A 22,189-nucleotide genomic window follows, 5' to 3' on the forward strand; every position below is an offset into this window, starting at 1 on the left:
GGTACTTCCTCCTGACACCTTGGTGGGAGATGTTGCGGGGAGGAGTGGTCTCTGAGGAAAGAGATGTTTCACCTGGACCGTAGGTAGGGTCTGGATGGGCAGTGATGGAGTTGAGTTGGGGAGGAAAATGAGTGGGAGCTGTGGAAAAGTGACCACTACACATGAGGGCTGTGTTACACAGTGGTTAGAGCCGGGGATTTCTCTGGAGTCTGACAGATCCTGATGTGTAACCCCTGCATCACCCCTTGCTGACTACATGGGGTGGGTGGCTTACTCTCAGCCCCACCATCCTCATTTACAAAATAGGGAGATGTTAGTTTTCAAGGCTTTTGTGAAGATCAAGAGAGAGTGCTTGGCACAAATGTTTGGTCACCATTATTAAAATATCTGGGGCTTCCCTGGTGGCTCAGTGGTAAAGGACCCACCTGCCAAGGCAGGTGAATGGAATGGCAACCCACTCCAGTATTCTTGCCTGGGAAACCCCATGGACAGAGGAGCCTGGTGGTCTACAAAGAGTCAGACACAACTGAGTGACTAAACAAAAATTAAACTAATTTCCTCATAGGTGGCCATGGGAATTAACTGGGAAGACTGGTAAAGTTTATGCGGTAGGTCTCGATTCCTTTCCCTCCATCGAAGGGGAAAGAGTGGATGTGGTTGGAGGCGTATCTTATGGTCTGTGAGTCTGCACCTTCCACCTGCCAATGACTTGGCATGAGTCCTTCCTTCTGAAATAAAACAGGAGTCCCCAGCCATCGCCAGCCCCTCTCCTTTCTTGATTGCTGTGCTCAGCTGCAGAGACTTTCAGAACACTGCCTTCAACTTTGGGAGGTGACCAAGAAGGGCCACCCCACCCAGAGCCCAAAGAAAACTGCTCCCCCCCGAAAGGCATCCTTGGGCCACTGAGCATAACAGCCCCTTCTCTGAAGTCAGGGGATGGTCACTGCTCCAAATATTAATGTGTAGCGTTTCTTCTGATTTCTCTAGAGGAACTAGTGACACTTGTCTGATCTCTGCAGCCTTGACATGTTTCTCTTGATTTTTATGGGAGAGGAACACGTTGCCGATGCCAACTGAGCAGTCTCAGCCCTGTGTTGGAGGGACTGACAGGACCGGACACAGTTAGTGGGCAGGCTGCTGCTCATTAAACATCAAAGAGCAGAGCAGCAAAGTTCGTCCTTATAGGAGAAGTATCCTATTTTCAGCCCTGCTGTCTCTTTCATCAGGAGAAGGCGTTTGACAACTCATGGGTGAAGCACAGTGGACAGTGGCAGGAATGTTACAAGGAATGTTAGAAGTGTACTCATTCAGTCAGTCACTCAACAAACGCCTACTAAATACTTACTATGGTGCCAGATATGGGGAATATGGGGTGGTATGCGCTATGAGTAGTACTGTACTGCCTGGAGGAAAATTAAGAGTGCGTTCATCCCTATGGGATGCTGAGTGGTGGGGCTAAGCCCTCTCAGAGTTGCCTAGATTTTCCGTGGTCCAAACTTTGATCTGCTAAGCAATTTACCAGGATCCTTGGAAGGGGTGGAGGTGGGTGGGAAACCCATTGACCACATCAGTGATTGTACTGACCACAACCCTGGGTCTGCCAGGAGTTGATGGTCAGATGTAGGGCTCTGGATTAGCAAACGTCTTTCAATATTCCCAAGAAAGGCTGTACAAGTTCTGGATGTGGGCCAGCCTGTGAGGCCAGAGGGGTCACTCAAAAGATGTGATAAATAAAAGCGAAGTCCAAACACCTTTTATTCCGGTTGCAGAAACCCAATTCATGGTAACTTAAGGGAGCGCTATCAAACAGCTATTTGGGACGTTCTGAATGAAGATGAAAGATAGTATAAAGATCTGAGTTATCTTGGAGGTCACGGTGGGTGGTCTACAGAAAGTTGGAAAACATTGGAGATTGGCACCTCCCTGCAGTTTGGGGTGTGTTTATTTTCAGGCTTCTGAGCACAGTTTTGAAACATGATAGAAAAATAATATGTAAAAGCCTGTGCCTGGGCAAAGGATCAGAAGCAGACCTTTTTGTTTTTGTTTTCTACATAGATGTTTTGACCTCCCTCTAAAAACATTACATCTCCCAAATTTCACTGGAATTATTTGTTTGTAAGTTATCTTACAGTTTTTCCTACAGGGAAAATCCAGAACCTCCTAGGATATTGCAAGAAAAGAAAAAGAGCATTCTACTTCTCGATGGCCACAAAAGTCATTCCAAGGCCATGCAGTCATCCATCTTCAAAGGGTTATTTGTGCATTTAGATGCTGGAGCAGCTCAAGATGCTAGAAAATCCAGACAGCATGAAAGATGTCTTAATCTACCAGTTTTCTTTGAAAGCCTGAGGGTAACTCAGCTTGACTTCTTTTAAAATCAACTTTCCCACTTTAATCTCCAGCCGTTCAATTCTGAAGCTTCAGGTCAATAGAAAAAGGACCACGGGGAACTTCTCCCTCACGTGGAGATGGAAAGTGGACAGAAGCTCTTTGCCAAAACTTACGAAGGAGACTTAGGAGTCTGTCCTCAAAAGACACAGTGGAATCCCAGACTTAAGAGAATGAACTTGTGGTTGCCGGAGGGAAAGATGGCAGGAAGGGATAATTAGGGAATTTGGGATGGACAGGTACACACTGCTCTATTTAAAATGGATAATCAACAAGGACCTACTGTGTAGCACAAGGAAATTTGCTCAAAGTTATGTGGCAGCCTGGATAGGAAGGAAGTTTGGAGGAGAGTGAAGACACATTTATGTATAGCTGAACTGCTTTGGTGTTCACCCAAAACTATCACAACATTGTTAATTGGTTATTGTTGTTCAGTTGCTAAGTCATGCCCGACTCTTTGCGACCCCATGGACTGCAGCATGCTACATTTCCTTGTCCTTCACCATCTCCCAGAGTTTGCTCAAATTTACATCCATTGAGTCAGTGATACTATCCAACCATCTTATCCTCTGTCATCCCCTTCTCACCCTGCCTTCAATCTTTTCCCAGCATCAGGGTCTTTTTCAATGAGTCAGCTCCTTGCATCGTGGCCAAAGTATTGGAGTTTCAGCTTCAGCATTAGTCCTGATGAATACTTAGGGTTGATTTCCTTTAGGATTGAGTGCTTATCACCCCCCCAAAAAAGCATGAGGTAAAATCTAGCAAAGGACTCAGCACCATTTGGGAACATCCTGCTTTACTCAGTTCATCCATTCATATTCTAAATGTTATCCACAGAATGGCAACAGACGGTAAAAGTCTCACCTCTGAGGTTTCATGCTTATTTCCGATTGTTGGGATAGTGACTTTAGATGCTTTCCAGTTATTACCTGTCCAGTTCTTTCCCTTCCTGCTGCTCTGCCCTGGTGTAAGCACTGCCCACTTCTGCCTGGACAACAGTCTAAGTGATGTTCAGCTTCAGTCTGACCCTGGCACCTTCCCCAACACCTGCATCTATTCTGTGGCACTAGAGTGGCTCCTGGGGCTAGAATTAGGTCCCTCCCACACTCAGCATCTTCTGGCTATAAAATTAAGTTCAAATCAAAACCCCTGTGTACAGAATTCCACCAGTCTGGCCCTCTACCCCTCCCCGGTCTTGTCTCTCACTGGCCAGCCACATTGATCAGCCTGTTTCTCAAGTGTGTGGTGCCGCAATCTGGGCTTCAGGGTTAGCGAGACCAGCTTTTCACTTACCTGGAGATCACTCAGTCATTCGACAAATATTGAGTGTCTACTCTGTGCCAGTATCATAGACGATGGGGACATCAAGATGAAACAGCCTTTACTGAGCTTATGTTCTAGAGGGATAGTCAGTGAATATACTAATTCACTAATTGGTATGTTATGATTTCAGTGGGTGGTCAAGAAGCCTCCTGAGAAAATGCCCTTTAAGCAGAGATCTGAAGCGGGTGCAGGAGCACCAGCTTGAGATTCTCCTTGTCTGCCTGTTGAGAGCCCCTCCTCCTCTCCCACCCCATCAGTATCCAAATCCATGAGAATGGAGACCTCACCTGGTTCACTTTTCTGTTTCCAGTGCCAAGAATGGGGCCCAACATGCAGGTATCATTGTTTAGTCACTCAGTCATGTCCGACTCTTTGCAACGCTGTGGACTGTAGCCCACCAGGCTCCTCCATCCATGGGATTTCCCAGAAAAGATTACTGGAGTGGGTTGTCATTTCCTCCTCCAGATTCCAGGGGATCTTTCTGACCCAGTGATTGAACTCACTTCACCTACACTGGCAGGCAGATTCTTTACACCTGAGCTATCAGGGAAGCCCCCAGCATGTAGTAGGCGTGCAATAAATATTCTGGAAAATAGAGGTGAACTCAGAAAGGCTCCAATCTCCATCCCATCATTGCTGCTGCCTTTTTTTGTAGAGCCAAGAGTACCTCGGCTCTGAGAAGTTCAGCTTTTGTAAGGCAGACCACGCCTGTCTTCTAACCTGCCACTTCTGGAACCTCAGTCCTAGAAAGGGAACTCATTTGAGGAAATAGAGATTGTGGTCACTACATAATTAGACTGAAGGATTCTAACAGATGGTGTCTCATAAGAGGAGGTGAGATGCTCAAGGAAGCAACTGCTTTCTATAACCAGGATTATAATTTAAGGGAGAGTGAGGATGGGGGTGAAAAGGAAGGATGTCAGAACCCAAGGAAGGGCATTTTCCAGGCAACAGCTACCCCAGAGGCACAAAAAAGGTTTGAGGGGCCAACGAGCAGTCCAAAACACTTGGCTTTGCATCTGCTCACTGACCAGGCCAACTACTTCTGACCTTGTTAAAGAAAGTTATTCTGGCACTTGTTCAAACATTTGGAAGATTTTATTCAAGACTGTTGCCTCAGGGAAGAGAGATGGGGTTCAACTCTGAGTACAGTGGGGACAGCTGAGGATTCATAGCCAAGAAGCAGAGAGAGGGGCAGTGGATGGAAAATTGTGAAGAAGAGACCTCAAAGGTAGGGGGATTCTTGCTAAACTAGCCTAACAGGATTCTTGCTAAAGGCGGATTTAGAAATCAAAGGTGGGAGATGGAGAACTTGATTAGAGAGAATCAAGTGATTCTCTATAAACTGACTTAGCAGGGTTCTTGCTGAAACTAGACTCTGTAATGATGAACACTGAAGCCTGAGGACATGGCCTCACTGAGGAGGGCTCAGAGGAGGTTCAACAAAGGTTGGTCAAGGAAGGTCTTTGCCAGCCTCACTTTGCTCATCTGGTAAGTGGGGACAAACACACCAGCTTAATTTTTGGATGAAAATCAAATTTATATTCCCATTTTACATCATGCTTCAAGATAAACCACAGGACAAATAGAAAGATTCAGTGTAAAAACAAAAACTTATAGAAAATGTGGATGAATATTTACATAGTCTTGAGAAAGAGTTTGTATGATATTCAGACAAAACAAGCTTAATAAGTTTGACTAATGGCAGACCTTGCCACTTATGAGATATATGCAAATGCCAATTAATTAAAAAAATTATTGCAGCATCTGTTCCAAAGAATATATATTTTATCACTTTATTCTATCCCAGAAAACTTAAAGAAATACGCTTCATTTCCTGATTTTGTTAAATGCGACTTGAGCTTAGGTTGCATTTGCTTCATTTCCTTTTTCCTATTGCTATTTCAGTTCTCTGGGTTAATTTATTTTTATTTATTTTGGACTGGACTGAGTCTTCATTGGTGTGTGGAGGCTTTCTCTAGTTGCAGCAAGTAGGGGCTACTCCACTCTTAACTTGTCATGTGTGTGCTTCCTATTGCGGTGGCTTCTCTTGTTTTGGAGCACAGGCCCAGTAGTTGTGGCACACAGGCTTAGTTGCTCTGTGGTGCGTGGAATCTTCCCAGACAAGGGATCAAAAGTCCTCTGTGTTGGCAGGTAGATTCTTAACCACTAGACCACCAGGAAAGTCCCCTCTGGATTAATTTAATGGTGCCAGATGAGTGCTATGAACCAATTAGCCATGTAATATATTGATTAGATGCCAGAAAAGGTTAGATATTAGTTCCCTGTCATACAGAGTGAAGTAAGTCAGAAAGAGAAGACAAATATGATGAACACGTAAATGTGAAATCTAGAAAATGGTACAGGTGAACCTATTTGCAAAGCAGAAATAGAGACACAGATGTGTAGAGCAAAGGTATGGAGACCAGGTGGAAAGGGGAATGAACTGGAAGATGGGGACTGATACATACACTACTATGTATAAAATAGATAACCAATGAGAACCTGAAGTATAGCACAGGGAACCCTAGTCAGTGCTCTGTGGTGACCTAAATGGGAAGGAAATGCAAGAATATATTCTTAAGGCATAAGAAGATTTAAAAATCATTTAAAGATGAATACCGTAAAAGAAAAATGGTCTCAAGAAGACACTCCCATCAACCAGCAAACGTAAGGAACAACTCAGCACCACAAATCAGAGAAATGTAAATAAAACCAAAAGATTGAAAACGCTTACTCAAAGGCTTAATCAAGAATTGGGGACTGTTGTAAGATAATCACAGTGACAGTGTAATTCATGCTCCATCAAATTCTAAATATTGTAAATGAAATGCCATCCCATAAATATATGGAAACTAGAATGATTTCTTTGGGTTATTAGATTTTGATGCAAAGATAAAAATGATTCACTTGTGTTAATATTTAGTTATATCCAGCAGCTTCAGCTGCATGCAGCAAATTCTGATAAATTCTCATTTCATTTTTATTCTGTTACAAATATTCTCTAATTTTCCTTGTTATGGCTTCTTAGATATACCTATCATTTAAAAGTGGACATTTCATTTCCAAATACATGAAGTTTTTAAAGTATCTTTGTTATTAATTTCTCAGTTTGATAGTTACCATTTAATGGTTCCTTCTCTGTAATCACCCTGTGTGTTTTCAGTGTTTTAACTTTATTGAGGCTTTCAATGGCTAAATCAAAGATCTCTCTTGGTAAATGACACATTGCATTTGAAATCTGGGCTATTTTCAAATATCTTTTGATACTGATTTCTAACATAATTCCACAGTGATAAGAGAACAGACTGAATGATCCCAATACCTTTAGGCCATGAAATTTTTGCATCTTGTTTTATGCCCCTGGATATTTTCTAGTGTCTCCTGGTTTATAGTCTATGGGAACTTGAAAAGAATTTGTATCCTCCTGTTGTGTGAAAATTGTATAAATCTTAATTATGTTGAATTGGTTCATAGTGGTTTTCAGGTCTAACTATATCCTTCTGCTTTTCTGTCTATTCATTCTATGAAGTTTTGAGAGTTTGATATTGAAGCTCCAACTAAAAATCTTAATTTATCTACTTAAAAAATAATTGTAATATGTAATTTTAATACATATGAAAATGCAGAACAATGTAACTTTGTTCTGTATTTTCCATATCTCCTGTCAATGTGTTGTCATACTTTCATAGTTTAAAAAAAAATGATTCATAACTAGCACTTTCATCCCCAATAAACATCTCTTAAGTGCTTATTGGCTCTCAAACTTAAACACCTTAGGGTCAAATCAATTTATCACATCATCTTCTTAGAAATAGTAGTTTTTAAAAGAGAACATGTACACACCAATTCCAAAGCACATGGATGGCTTATAGACAGTTGAAAATTTCCATTGGTTCTGACCCACAGGCTAGGGGAGGCTGGGAGTGGCAGGAAGGTGTTCATGTGAGCACAAGGGGACATCACTCTAGAACAGACTGTTATGGCAGGTTTGTCACTGCCTTTACATAAACAGATGTGTGTGTTGACTACGCGCACACGTGTCTTAGGAAGAAGAAAATGATTGGAGAGGAAAGACAGCAACACATGATTTGAATTTCACCATTCAAGAGAAAAGGATGTCAAATGCTGGCTGGACACTCAGCAGTTCATCCACAAAGCCTTCAGCCGAAATAATGAGAGGGACAAGTGAACATCTCTTGTTAAAGATCAACTTTCCCAGGGAGCAAAAAGAATGCCAGGGCAGTGAGACAAAAGACATGCCTCTTCATCATGAGTGTCATTCATAAAATGCCCTTTTGTCTATTCAGAGCAATTTTAGTCCTTGGCTCTGTGGGCCAAGGGTAGAAAAGAGCAAAAAAGAATTTTTATCGTTAGGCTTTCAATGAACTGAACTTTCTACGAAAGAATTCAACTTTAACTAACTTAATCCTGTACTTATTTTTTTTTAAGCAAGGGTGGTTTTGTTTTGCTTTTTAAAGCTAGAGGATGCCATATGGTAAGTGATTTTGCTGAACACACCAAAAAATGTTTTTAAATGGATGGTTTGTTAAGTGTATTTGAACCTGGAGTAGAAGAAAAGAAAATAGAATGCTAAGTTTTTTAATAAAGACTGCTCTCCTGGCAAAGGGATATTTCCCCTTGAAGTTGATAAATACATTCAACATTTGCTGCGATCATAATCTTAAATCCTTATTGAGATCATAATCTTAAATCCTTATTGAGAGCTGATCACTACCCCTACTCCCACCCCAGCAACCAGCCAGAAAGGGAGCAACATATTTGCTGGCATTGAGGTATCAGTTAGTTGATAACTAATGAAAGCCTTTCCCCACCCCAGATGAGAAAAAAATGCATACGCTTGGGAAGCACTGATTGGCAGCACCAGATCGGTAGTACTCAATGCAAAGAGAAGCCTCATGAAACAAGAGAATTTACTCTAGAGGCTTCCTTCTGTGCATCAGCAAAGAAGCTGTGATCAAATATTTATCAGCTGTGCCTTTGGCTGAGCTATATCTAAGCACAAGAGAAAGAAGGAATTTTAAGGCAAGGGCCGGACCTCTGTTCTTTAATTAAGCACATAAGTCTCCAACCACCCCCTCCCTCTTGCTCCTGAGCTGTGTGTGCTTGCTTATTTTGCAACTGTACTTAGTCACGAAATTTCTTCCAGAGCCAATCTGAGTCTGGGGAGGTAACCCATGACCAGTGAGTCAGATTTGGTTTAACTTGTGAAAAGGGTTATTGATGAATTGAGATGGCATTCCTACTCAGTCAGGATAAACTCCAATCATTGCAATAGAGGATGAAGAAAAGGCCACTTCAAGTTGTCCTCCCTGCGTCCTGGAATTCAACTTGCGGTCCCACCCCACCTACTCCCTGCTCCTCTGGAAACCTTTCTCATTGGCACAACAGGGTCATTCGTCCAGTGGTAATGCAGAAAAGCCATGGCCAGGGGCTGTGAGGTCTCTCTCTAGTTTAGCTCTGGGTGCACTAAAAGTTCTGTTAGTTATCTCAGCACTCTTATAAGTATATTACTGATCGTCCCTTGTAGATGATGATCCCAACTGTAAAAGAAGAGGTTGAACTCTATGTCAACCTCTGTGTCTATCTGTATGAGGTCTGTAGTTAGAGCCAGTGGGCTTAATCATTTAAGCAGACAGCAGTCTCAAAATCAAATGGAGCACAAGGTTGGTTTTAACAAGAAGGAACACCCACCTTTTGACATTCTGATTTAGTAGGTTTGGGATATAGCCTGCTAATCAATTTTTTTTTTTAAGTTTACTATCTAGCTTTATTTTACTTCTTTTTTTAATGTATTTATTTTTAATTGGAGGATAATTGCTTTACAATGTTGTATTGGTTTCTGCCACACATCAAAATCAATCAGCCATAGGTATACATATGTCCCTTTGCACTTGAACCTTCCTTTCAACTACCACCCCATCCTACTTCTCTGGGTTATCACAGAGCACTGGGTTGAGCTCCCTGAGGCATACGGCAAATTTCCACTGGGTATCTATTTTATTAATACATATGGTAATGGATGGGGCTTCCTGAGTGATTCAGACGGTAAAGACCATTCCTGCAATGCAGGAGACCTGGGTTTGAGCCCCGGGTCGGGAAGATCCCCTGGAGAAGGGAATGGCAACCCACTCCAGTATTGCTTGGAGAATTCCACGGACAGAGAAGCCTGACAGGCTAGTCGATGGCGTGTCAGAGTTGGACACTGAGTGACTAACAGTTTGACACTTTCATGATAATGTATATATGTTAATGCTACTGTCTTCAATTCGCCCCATCCTCTCCTTTCCTCACCGCGTCCACAAGTTTGTTCTCTATGTCTGTGTCTTTACTGTTGCCCTACAAATAGGTTCATTAGTACTGTTTTTCTAGATTCCATGTATATGTATTAATATATGATATTTATTTTCCTCTTTCCAACTTACTTCACTCTTTATAACAGAGAGCCTACTAATCAATATGTTCAAAAATCTTTCCAGACTCTAATTGAGAATTTTTCTGGGTCTATATGAAATTCTATTAACCCAAATGCATTAATTCTTTATATGAAATGGCACCAGAAAGAATCAGGTTCATTATTGAAAGAAAAGTCAAGGTGTAAACACACATACACACACACACACACACACCCCACTGTCCAGCACGCCTCAGTGGGAACCAGGGAGGGTCTTGCTGCTTCACCTTTTTGGAGTCCCATCTTCCTTTCTTTTACAATGGAGATGACCAGGCTGTTCTATATATGTAGAATGGTTTGTGTTAAGCCAGAATGAAAACTCCCTAAAAAGGAAAAAATACCCAAAAGAAATGGAAAAAAAAAAATCTGATTGTAGCTGACCAGTTAGGCCTGCCCATATGATTTCACCTGGAGGTCTGACTCAGTCTCCCCTTTTCAGCCAGCACAGTCCGGCCAGAAGATGATGTGACTACAGGGGTAAAAAATGAGAAGACGACCCTGGGTGTGGAAGATTACATGACAACCCCAGCTGCCAGTAAAGAATCCTTGGCAACTCCGGTGAGTGTAGCAGGAAGAGAGGAAGTTGCTTCATAGGCATGTGATCACATGCAAGGATATTTTGAGACTGGCTTATTTCAGTATACTTGAGCATAATGCCCCCAGTGTTAATCCATGTTGTAGTATGTGTAAGAATATTTTCCCTTTGGAGGTTGAATAATATTCCACTGTATGTAAGTATATATTACATTTTCTTCATGCATTTGGATTGCTTCCAACTCTTGGCTATTGTGAATAATGCTGCTGTGAACATGGACGTGCAAATAGCTTCCAAACCCTGCTCTTAATTCTTTTGGGTTTATCCTCAGAAGTAGCATTGCTGGATCATATGCTAGTTCTATTTTCAATTTTTCTGAGGACCTCCATTCTGTTTTCCCTAGCGTTGCAACCATTCTACGATCCCATCAACAGTGCACAATGGTTCCAGTTTATTTTCTGTTCTTCTGATAGTAGCCCTCCTAACTGGTATGAGGTGATAATCTCATTGTGCTTTTGATTTGTTTTTCTCTGATAATTAGTGCAATTGAGTATCTTTTGTATGTTTGTTGGCCGTTGTGTACCATATTTGGAGATTGATTTACTCAAGTCTTTTTTTCCCATTTTTAAAATCAAGTTATTAGATTTTTTCGTTATTCATGTATAGGAGTTCTATATACTTTTATCAGATAATATGATTTGTGAGTATTTTCTCCCATTCCATAGGTCACCTTTTCATTCTGTTGATTGTGTCCTTTGATGCACAAAGTTTTTAAGCTTGATATAATTCCACTGATCTATGTTTGTTTGTTTTTTTGCCTGTACTCATTAGCTTGTTGAATGCTATATTGACATGAACTTTGGAGTCGAACAGAACCATTTCCAAGTCTTGTTCTGTTGCTTGTTGGCTATGTGAGCTTGGGCATATTATCTGATCTCTCTAAGCCTTGTTCATATTATAGGGCTAATAATAGAATTTACTTCTCGAAACTTCCCTGGTGGTTCAATGGTTAAGAATCTGCTTTCCAGTGCAGGGATGTGGGTTCAATCCCTGGTTGGGGAACTAAGATCCCACATGCTGTGGGGCAGCTAAGCCCATGTGCTGCAACCACCGAGCTTGCACACTCTGGAGCCCTCGAGTCACAACTAGAGAAGCCCACACCCAGCAAGGAAGACCCAAAGCAGCCAAAAATAACTAAAAAAAAAAAAAAAAATAGAACTTACTTCTTAGGGTTTTTTTGTGGTGTTAATGCAGTGGTATTTAGAGGGCATAGCAAATGGTAAGCTCTGGGGGAGAAAGGGCATTAAAAATAATACAACATAATATGTGCTGAATAAATGTTACAGGAAAAAAAGTACCCTTCAAGTTCAAGGGAGGAAAAGAATTAATGCCTAGTGACCCAGTATTCTCTAAAAAGTTACACCTCAGGAAGTCAGCATGCTTAACATTTGGGATTTATTTCTGGAATAGACATGATTTTATTCCTGTCTCCACTCTTGTTTCTTGTGCTTGTTATCTTGTTTCCACTTTAAATTTATGTCATCATATAGCTTATATATTTATGCTACTTTAAGTCCATTTCTGACATAAGATAGAGTATATATTTTACAGTATTAAGTCTTATTTCTGTTTTGCCTTTTACATCTCCAATAGATGCCAACAGGAACAGAGAATGTAACACACAGTCACAGAGAAGATCTACCAACTGCCGAAAGCCCAACAGCCAAAAGCACACCTGCCAAGAGCACAGTCCACACCCATGTACCAGTGACTAGTCACTCCCAGGGTAAGAAAAACAGACACCCCAGTATGGGTTGATCTTCTTTTGCACCATCAATGCACTCCCCAAAATCCAGGGACAAATATAATCATCAATATGGCACGTGTTGGAATGTAAGCACTAATTTTGAACCAAGCTTTGTGTGGTAGGTTCAGAGTTCATATTTATTGGGTTGTTGAATTCTGCTCTCTACTTTGAATGATACCTAGTGATAATGCCCCCACAAAAGTAAGTGAGATAGCTACTAGTGTCATATTGATGACCCTAAGCTGATATAATGCTACACAAAAAAACTTAGTGTTGACACCCAAGAGGGTAAAAGTTAGCCAACCTATGTATATCTTAGTAGATTCTGTCCTAACATTGAAACTCAGCATTCAAAAAACCACGATCATGGTATCCAGTCCCATCAGTTCCTGGCAAATAGAAGGGGGAAAAGTGGAAGCAATAACAGATTTTATTTTCTTAGGCTCCAAAATCACTATGAATGGTGACTGCAGTGAAATTAAAAGACACTTGCTCCTTGGAAAGAAAGTTATGCCAAACCTAGATAGCATATTAAACAAAAGCCTGTATAGTCAAAGCTATGGTTTTTCCAGTAGTCATGTATGGATATGAGAGTTAGCCCATAAAGAAGGCTGAATGCCAAAGAATTGATGCTTTTGAACTGTGGTGCTTGAGAAGACTCCCTTGGACTGCAAGGAGATCATGCCACTTAACACTAAATAAAACCTGAGTATTCATTGGAAGGATTGATGCTGAAGCTGAAGTTCCCAATACCTGATGCAGGGAGCTAACTCATTGGAAGAGACCCTGATGCTGGGAAAGATTGAAGGCAAAAGAAGAAGGGAGCAGGAGAGGATGATATGGTTTGATAGGATCACCAACTCAATGGACATGAATTTGAGCAAACTCCAGGAGATAGTGGAGGACCAAGGAGCCTGATGTGCTGGAGTCCATGGGGTCACAAAGAGTTGGACACAACTTAGCGACTGAACAGCAATAACATTGCTAACATTTACCATCTTACTGTACCTTGAGTTCATATCTGTACACATGATGCAAGAATCTATTCTAAGCCTGTCTTACCAGGCTTTGGGGTTATACTTTAAGCTGGTATATGCAGCAATGTGAATGGAGGCGCACCTTGGGGAGAAATTCCGAAGGACAACTTTGAGTCTGCATCACTATTATGAGGTTTAGACCATCACTAATGATTGTGAGGAAAGACGATTGCCATTATAACCTAGTAAGAGGAAGAGCTTCCTATTTCCAGAGCTTTCTTGAAAGAAATTCAGGTGTTTGGGCTATTTTTTAAATATGCCTTATTTTGTAGTAGATAAGGGCGGAAGAGAAAAGGGACTAATCTTCTAGTAACGGCAATGAATTCTTGCTAACCTGAGCAATTTCCTATCATATGTACCTAGTTAGGTGTTTTCATCTTTAAATGAAAGTAAACATAAGGACCTCCTCTGAACCCATGATTCCTAAAGCCAGTTGCACAGCTGAACACCTAGAAAGTTATTCCTTATTGTTTGATATACAATTCCCAGTCACCAATCTGGTTTTTAAAACTCTAAAGCACTTTTGCAGATTTTTAAAATGCTTTGTATTTGTACACCTATGGTCACAGCAGCATTATACACCATAGCTGAAACATGGAAGCAACCCAACTGTCCATGAATAGATGATTGGGTAAACAAAATGTGTCATATACATGCAATGGAATATTATTTAGCCTTTAATAGGAAAAAAATTCTCACACATGCTATAACATGGATGAACCTTGAGGACTAAATGGAATAAACCAGTCACCAAAAGAGAAATACTCTGTGATTCCACTTAGATGAGGAAATAGAGTAGTCAAAATCATAGAAAGCAGAATGGTGGTTGCCAGGGTTTGGGGAGGGGAGGGAATGGAGATGGGTAGAGAGTATCAGTTTTGCAAGGTGAAGAGTTGTGGAGATGGATGGGGCTGATGGTTGCACACCAGGTGAATGTACATAATACCATCAAAGAGTATACTTTAAAGTGGTGAAGATAGTAATGTTTATATTATGCATATTTTGCTACAAAGATAGAAAAGTTTCATCATATGCTTAGAAAATGATGCCTAAGGGTTACTCTAAGATACTAAAGAAATGGTTGGCATTAAACACCAGAGCGAACTAAATAGGGTTAAACAAGGAAAGAATCAATATAATTAATCATTGGAAACATTTCAAAATTTTGGAGAAGCATTGATCATTTGTAACAAGAGCTGACAGCTTATTCATGGCAAGCCGAAAATGGACCATTCCAAGTTGAGTGTTTTTTTAATATCATACCAGAATATTTCTCCTATTCCTTAAAAAGAAAATATCTCAATTTCCTGGAAAATACTCATGATTACTTTCTTGTCTGTCCTCTTCCCCACCCTGTCACAAATACTGTGACTTATGGCACATTCCTACTTCATGCATCAGTGTTCCAAGAAATTTTCACATGTGAGTTAAAATGTAGTTATAAACACTTGACTTTTTAAGAGGTAATTTTATTAGGACTGCAAATGCCTTTACCATCAAATGCCCAAGTTTGATGATATTCATGTGCATGACACATTCGAGTGATCACAGTCGGTGTAATTGGGAAGAGGCTTAGGGAGTATAAGGCTAGTAAACTTTAATTTAGTGATGAATCATCCAAAAACTTTATTTTGGTAAGATATTTTCTGGAAAATGGTGTCATGATGGTGATAATGTTGTGTTATGAGCCCAGTATGTTGTGTCGTGAGCCACCATGTTAAGACATGAAAAGCAAATGTTTGACCTGTCTCTACTGGTAGTTGTCAGCCAGGTATAACATTTAGGGAGTTGATACGATGACACCTTTCTTCTGGGCAGGCCTCAAACCCAGAAGTCTCCCAGCTGTTTTTTTTTATGTGAGTTGGCATGATTAGCTTGAGTTCCATGTAAATGTTCTAGAGCCATGGGTTCAGCTCATGCAGGAAGAGATGGGTTCAAGGACCTATACTCTGGGGCCATGAAGTTAAAAGACGTTTGCTACTTGGAAGGAAAGCTATAACAAACCTAGACATTACATTAAAGAGCAGAGACATCACTTTGCCAAAAAACATCCATGTAGTGAAAGTTATGGTCTTTCCAGTAGTCATGTATGGATGTGAGAGTTGGACCACAAAGAGGGCTGAGAACTGAAGAACTGATGCTTTCAAACTGTGGTGTTAGAGAAGACTTTGAGAGTCCCTTGGACGGCACAGAGATCAAACTAGTCAATCCTAAAGGATATCAACCCTGAATATTCATTGGAAGGACTATTGCTGAAGCTTCAGTATTTTGACCACCTGATGCAAACAGTTGACTCTTTGGTACAGACCCTGATGCTAGGAAAGATTGAGGGCAGGAGGAGAAGGGACAACAAAGGATGAGATGATTAGATGGCATCACTTGACTCAGTGGACATTAGTTTGAGCAAATTCCTGGAGATAGTGGAGGACAGAGGAGACTGGCAGGCTGCAGTCCATGGGGTCTTAAAGAATCAGACACAACTTAGCTATTGAACAATGACAACTCTGGGGCCATCTTGAAAGGATGTCTTTTTTTTTTTTTTTTTTTGGAAGACGGACCTGATACAGAGTGGATAACTTCTTTTCTTTCCAAATCAACCATTAGAAAAAGTAACCATCTTATAGTTGATGGTTGGCTGGTTCCACTTTTGATCAGGAGAGTATTGGATATCTGATATTTTTCAAATCGTGAGCTAAGATTCTAGGGCTGAGCCTGATTAAATCACATCTCTCTGTTGTCTCATTAAATTAAGGCCTCTCGACTTTTTCTTCATAAACAACTATCACCCAGAGGAGTGAAGGGCTCAGTATACCAAGAAGTTGATGGGAGAAACAAAAGGCCTTTTATTTTTTAATAGAATTGTGTAAAAATTATCTAAAGAAAAAATTGTTATTTCTTACTTCCAGAGAGGTATTCATAGTTAAGCAACTTATATCCACATGCTAGGTAAATAAGAATATTCACATTTGAACCACTAAATTAGAGTTAGCTGCAGATAGAAATCCTATAATAATAGCGCCATAAATACAAAGGGAATTCCAGAAAAACATCTACTTCTGCTTTATTGACTACGCCAAAGCCTTTGACTGTGTGGATTACAACAAACTGCAGAAGACTCTTAGAGATGGGAATACCAGACCACCCTACCTACCACCTGAGAAATCTATATGCAGGTCAAGAAGCAACAGTTAGAACCGGACATGAAACAACAGACTGGTTCCAAATAGGGAAAGGAGTACATCAAGGCTGTATATTGTCACCCTGCTTATTAAAGTTATATGCAAAGTACATCATGAGAAATGCCAGGCTGAATGAAGCACAAGCTGGAATCAAGACTGCCAGGAGAAATACCAATAACCTCACATATGCAGATGACGCCACCTTTATGGCAGAAAGCGGAAAAGAACTAAAGAGCCTCTTGATGAAAGTGAAAGAAGAGGGTGAAAAAGTTGGCTTAAAACTCAACATTCAGAACACTAAGATCATGGCATCTGGTCCCATCATTTCATGGCAAATAGATGGGGAAACAAACGGAAATAGTGAGAGAGTTTATTTTTGCTGCTGCTGCTGCTGCTAAGTTGCTTCAGTTGTGTCCGACTCTGTGCGACCCCAGAGATGGCAGCCCACCAGGCTCCCCCGTCCCTGGGATTTTCCAGGCAAGAACACTGGAGTGGGTTGCCATTTCCTTCTCCAATGCGTGAAAGTGAAATCGCTTAGTCGTGTCCGACTCTTCGAGACCCCATGGACTGCAGCCCACCAGGCTCCTCCATCCATGGGATTTTCCCGGCAAGAGTCCTGGAGTGGGGTGCCATCGCCTTCTCCAACTCTATTTTGGGGGGGCTCCCAAATAACTGCAAATGATGACTGCAGCCATGAAATTAAAAGATACTTGCTCCTTGGAAGAAAAGCTATGACCAACCTAAACAGCTTACTAAAAAGCAGAGATGTTACTTTGCCAACAAAAGTCTGTCTAGTCGTAGCTATGGTTTTTCCAGTAGTCACGTATGGATCTGAGAGTTGGAGTATAAACAAAGCTGAGCACTGAAGAATTGATGCTTTTGAGCTGTGGTGTCAGAGAAGACTCTTGAGAGTCCCTCGGACTAAAAGGAGATCAAACCTGTCAATCCTAAAGGAAATCAGTCCTGAATATTCATTGGAAGGACTGATGCTGAAGCTGAAACCCCAATACTTTGACCACCTGATGGGAAGAAGTGACTCATTGGAAAAGACCCTGATGCTGGGAAAGATTGAAGCTGGGAGGAGAAAGGGACAACAGAGGATGAGATGGTTGGATGACATCACCAACTCAATGGACACAAGTTTGCACAAGCTCCGGGAGTTGGTGATGGACAGGGAAGTCTGGTGTGCTGCAGTTCATGGGGTCACAAAGAGTCAGACATGACAGCAACTAAACTGAATAAACTAATTAAGCTTAAGTGCCCTGTAAGATCTGGATTTTCTATGAAAGAAAAGGAAATTGATATCACAAGATGGGTGATATCACAGTCTTGACCACAACTTCCAAAACATTTTGCTCTCAAAATGATGTTTCTTCAAAATAAACCTCCTCCCAATGGGTGAGTTTTTCATGATCTTGACTTTGGACCAAAAATAACAGCCTTGGATTCTTTTGTCACCCTAACTTCTGAAATCTTTGGCCATTTATTTAAGATCTCTCTGGGCGAGTTACCTTGATTCTGCTCTCTACAGTGGGTGGTGAAAAAAGTAACGTTTACCGAAAAACTATGGACTCGTGGGTGTGAAGAAGCATTCATAAATTCAATAAATAATAGTTTTAAAGACAGGATCACGTCAGAGCCTGCTTAAAAGTCCCCTGATCCAATTTACTTAAGAAATTATCCTCTTTGCTTGTGTTTTGCTACCTTCCACTTAGAGTAAATCCATCTTCTGCCAATTGTTAAATTATAGTTACTAACTCCTAATAATTCTATATCATTGCAACTCTCTCTTTATAGGGAAAACAGATGGAGAAAAACCAAAAAGCACTCAGAAAGGTGGGTTGATTTTGTTATCAAAACATTCTTAGGGGAGTTTTTAAGAAGGTTTCTTTGAACTTTAATCTTTGTGATGAATTAACATTCTTTCCTGGATTGTAATCAACTGGGAGCAGAAAACCTTTTGAAAATGTTTCAAATCTCTTAAGAGAGAAAAGGGAATTGCCTGTATTTGAAAATAAGCAAATCACAAGTGAGTCTTCACAACAGCTGTGGAGAATGGTGTCATATCACAATTTATGGTTCCTAAGAATGGAAATAGGGGCTAATTTAATAGCCGTATGTACACAAAAGCTACCTAGTAATTAACAGTGAAGCCACTTAGTCAGAGTGGTATGCTTCTTGATATATCTTGAGATCCAGAAATCTTTCTGTGATTAGATTAACCCCAGCTTTTCTCCCCTTCTAAGTCACCTCCTACTAGATAGATAGAGGACAAACATAGAGCATCATTTGTTATCTACAGTGGGCCTATGACATTGCTTATTGGGGACTCTGCTTTTTTTTTTTTTCTGTTTCATTCAGGTGGCTTTTCAGTGGGGACCCTGGTTGGAATCATTGTCGGGGTTTTACTAGGCATTGCAGTCATTGGTGGAATCATCTCTGTGATTGTTCGGAAAATGTCGGGAAGATACTCGTAAGTATAAACCTTAGGCTCTTGTGATAGGTAAATGAAGGGAGTGGTTTCCAACCTTTGAACTAATACACACTCTAAATAAAGATCATGTGCAGAAGCCACCAACCTCCCTAAGCACTGCATCTGAAGTGTCCCCTTGTAAGTTTCCAAGAGAGCACCCCAGATGGCTCTTCAGCTGATTGCCATTGCAGTCTGACCCAATTTGGCCTCTTAATTTTCCGACTCAGTGAACTTGAAGGAAAACCCAAACCAAGTTTTAACAATACCCAATCACCCTACTACCAGTCATCAGAGGTAGGTGGTTCTCAGAAGAACATTAGTGGCAGAGCAAGGACCCTGTTCCGATGAGGATTTCACTGGTGCTGGGGCCCCTCCCTCCACTCCTGACCCACATGCACCCATGCACCCAAGGAAAGGGGTTATTTCTCCATTAAAATTTCCTAGGAATTCAGAGCATTTCAAATTCACAGCCAGAGGAAAACATTTTCTTATTTCTGTTGGGGAGATAATATATGATTAAATGGGGAGAGAATAAATGTTATACGACTGGGGGAGGGGGTGGTCACGGGACACAAGCAGAGAAATACAGTTGCAGATTTATGTGTCTGGAAATGCCCGGGAACCTGACCCTAGGTCAGGCCTGAATTTTATCCTGAGAATCAGGCCTGGAGGAGGGATGAGCAGGGAGAGAAGAGCCCCAGGACCCAGAAATGGAAGATGTAGACAAAGGACCATCAGAACAATGACTCACCAGGTTAGTAGTCACAATGCCAGTAAATGAAGTGACAATCACCTTTCTCTTTGTCTTCACAGGCCCTAAAGTGCTAAAGAACTGTGCTGTCCTGCCAATACATTTTTAAAAAAAGAGTTTCCAACATCCCCCCCCCCCCCGCCCCCTCGCCCCATCCCTGAGCACATGGAGAAGATGACCCGTGGAATTGCTTCACCACCACACTCAAAATCCACGGTGATCCCTCCACTCGCTAAAACTAACCTAAGGAAAGAGTATTCATAAGACGTGCTCCTATAAGCCTTTGTCTTTTGAAAAAAAATATTGTTATAATATAAATTTTGTGTGTGATTTAAAAGGCAAAATGCATAGAAAATGGAGCAAAGCTGTGTTAAACCTGATTTGTAACTAAATAGACAATAGATTGGGTTGGCCAAAAAGTTCGTTAAGGTTTTTACCGTAAGATCTTACAGAAAAATCTGAACAAACTTTATGGCCAACACAATCATTCAGTGAATGTCAGAAGCTGTAATTGTCTTTGTTTTTGTCGTTGTAATTAGCCTTTGTTTTGACTCTCCTCTGTTATTGTTAAAATGCAAAGGAATCTGAAAATATTTATAGCAATGGCGTCCTTGGGGGTAGAGCTATGTCGGTTAGTGGCATAAGTCCTTTGCAGTTTCTGATCTGTTAAACATACACATTCCAATCCAGTGGGGTCCGTTTTTAGAGCCTGATTTGGTATGGATAGTGAAGTAGAAAAATTATACTTGTATAATATGTAATTAGCAACTGGCTTTCACTGGTCCAGGTAAAGCATTTCAAAGACCTATTTTAGATCATAAATAGAAGTCTTACTTTGGGGAAGGCATTTTGTTTCTCACACCAAGGGTCTCGGTGTACTCTGCTGTCTTCTCCATCGATGACTTGATGAGTCAAAGGTTTGTTTGTATACAAGTATAAATTTTTTACTTCCATTTTCCTCAGATGATAGAGATCCAGACCCGACGGGGTGACCTTCTCACTTCCCCATCACCCAAGTCCTTCATATTGGCTTCTTTGTTCTAGAATATGAGGACCTCAGCCCTGGATGCAAAAAAGGCTGTGGAGGCCCAGTGATGCCAGAGGCTCCAGTGTTCCAGGAACTGAGAGCCGCAGTGGTCCCCAAACCCTGTGTGTGCTTGTGACAAACAAAACCTGTCAGCTTCCTAGCATTGACTTCCTGCTTCAGAGGAAAGAAATGGGAATGCTAATTTTTAAAAAGCAACTGGATTTAGAGACTTTATCTTAAAATGGAAGCTGTTTCTGATTTTCACGAGATCCCACATATTTCAGTGGGGTCATGATTGACAATTCTGTATTGGCACCATCCAGCTCAGGACATTTCCCATAGGCCACGCCCCTACACAAAAAGGGCTTACGCTGAGCTGATGCTGTGTCACAGTTGTGGTTATACATTTCTGATAGCCTCTGAATTCATCAGGTTCATAAAACAGGAAAAGTAGACTATCAGTCAGAAAGCCCAGCCTGTTCCCTTACCTTTTGCAGTAATGGGTGGGTGTAATTTTAAACAGTGTGCCCTTGTGTCACTCAGGTCCAGCTAGTCCAATATCCCAGGTTCAATATTTGAACATCAACTGATAGAGAAAACGGGCTTTGGAAATGCTTTATGAATCTCTTAAATACCCTTCCATTTCATCACTCAGATTTCTGAACAGGAGTTGGGAATAATGTTAATTTCTTCTTTCTTATTCTCTTTTTTTTTTTCTTACTGTGAAAAATAATAGTCAACCCCAAGTCATACACTGGACCCATCACCTGCTGGGACAGGGCTATGCGTTTCCTGGTCACATCTGTGTTGTGCTCAATGCAGTGTAGACATGTTTTAAAATAAAACAGATGATTGAGTATAACAGTGAGTCAGATCTGTGATTGGGAATCTCCATCAAGATTGGATCACCCCTGAGTACATCTCCAGATAAGATTACACATTATATAAACATCTGCCTCTTGACTTGATTGGGAGTGAATTATAAATGGTCATAGGAGGTACATCCATGAGGAAGAAATACAACTGGACCTTTTACCCAGGGCTCTGCCAAAGTAGGGAAGTTAAGGTCAAGTGGAGGAATGGGAGGAAAAGTGGAACTTTGGGATTAGTTTTGCTCACTCTGGTCACAAAATGTTAACCAGGTTTTTCCTGGCTCCTGATTTCTCTGCCCTGGAGACTGGAGCCAGGAAAGGG

The 22,189-nt window shown here is 41.1% G+C and overlaps 1 protein-coding gene across 1 annotated transcript in view; it reads left to right on the top strand.

The window, feature by feature from the left end:
- The window catches only part of PDPN (podoplanin), a 35,090-nt gene extending 13,233 nt beyond the window's left edge, over positions 1–21,857 (top strand). Inside the window, exons 2-6 of the mRNA XM_040263976.1 lie at positions 10,626–10,744; positions 12,375–12,507; positions 18,542–18,580; positions 19,106–19,217; positions 20,031–21,857. Of these exons, the coding sequence (XP_040119910.1) occupies positions 10,626–10,744; positions 12,375–12,507; positions 18,542–18,580; positions 19,106–19,217; positions 20,031–20,037 (410 nt within the window). The 3' untranslated portion in view covers positions 20,038–21,857. The remainder of the gene's footprint in view (positions 1–10,625; positions 10,745–12,374; positions 12,508–18,541; positions 18,581–19,105; positions 19,218–20,030) is intronic.
- Positions 21,858–22,189: the final 332 nt, after the last annotated feature.

The sequence above is a fragment of the Oryx dammah genome, unplaced genomic scaffold (assembly GCF_014754425.2).
Source record: "Oryx dammah isolate SB20612 unplaced genomic scaffold, SCBI_Odam_1.1 HiC_scaffold_21, whole genome shotgun sequence".
NCBI classification, from domain to species: Eukaryota; Metazoa; Chordata; class Mammalia; order Artiodactyla; family Bovidae; genus Oryx; species Oryx dammah.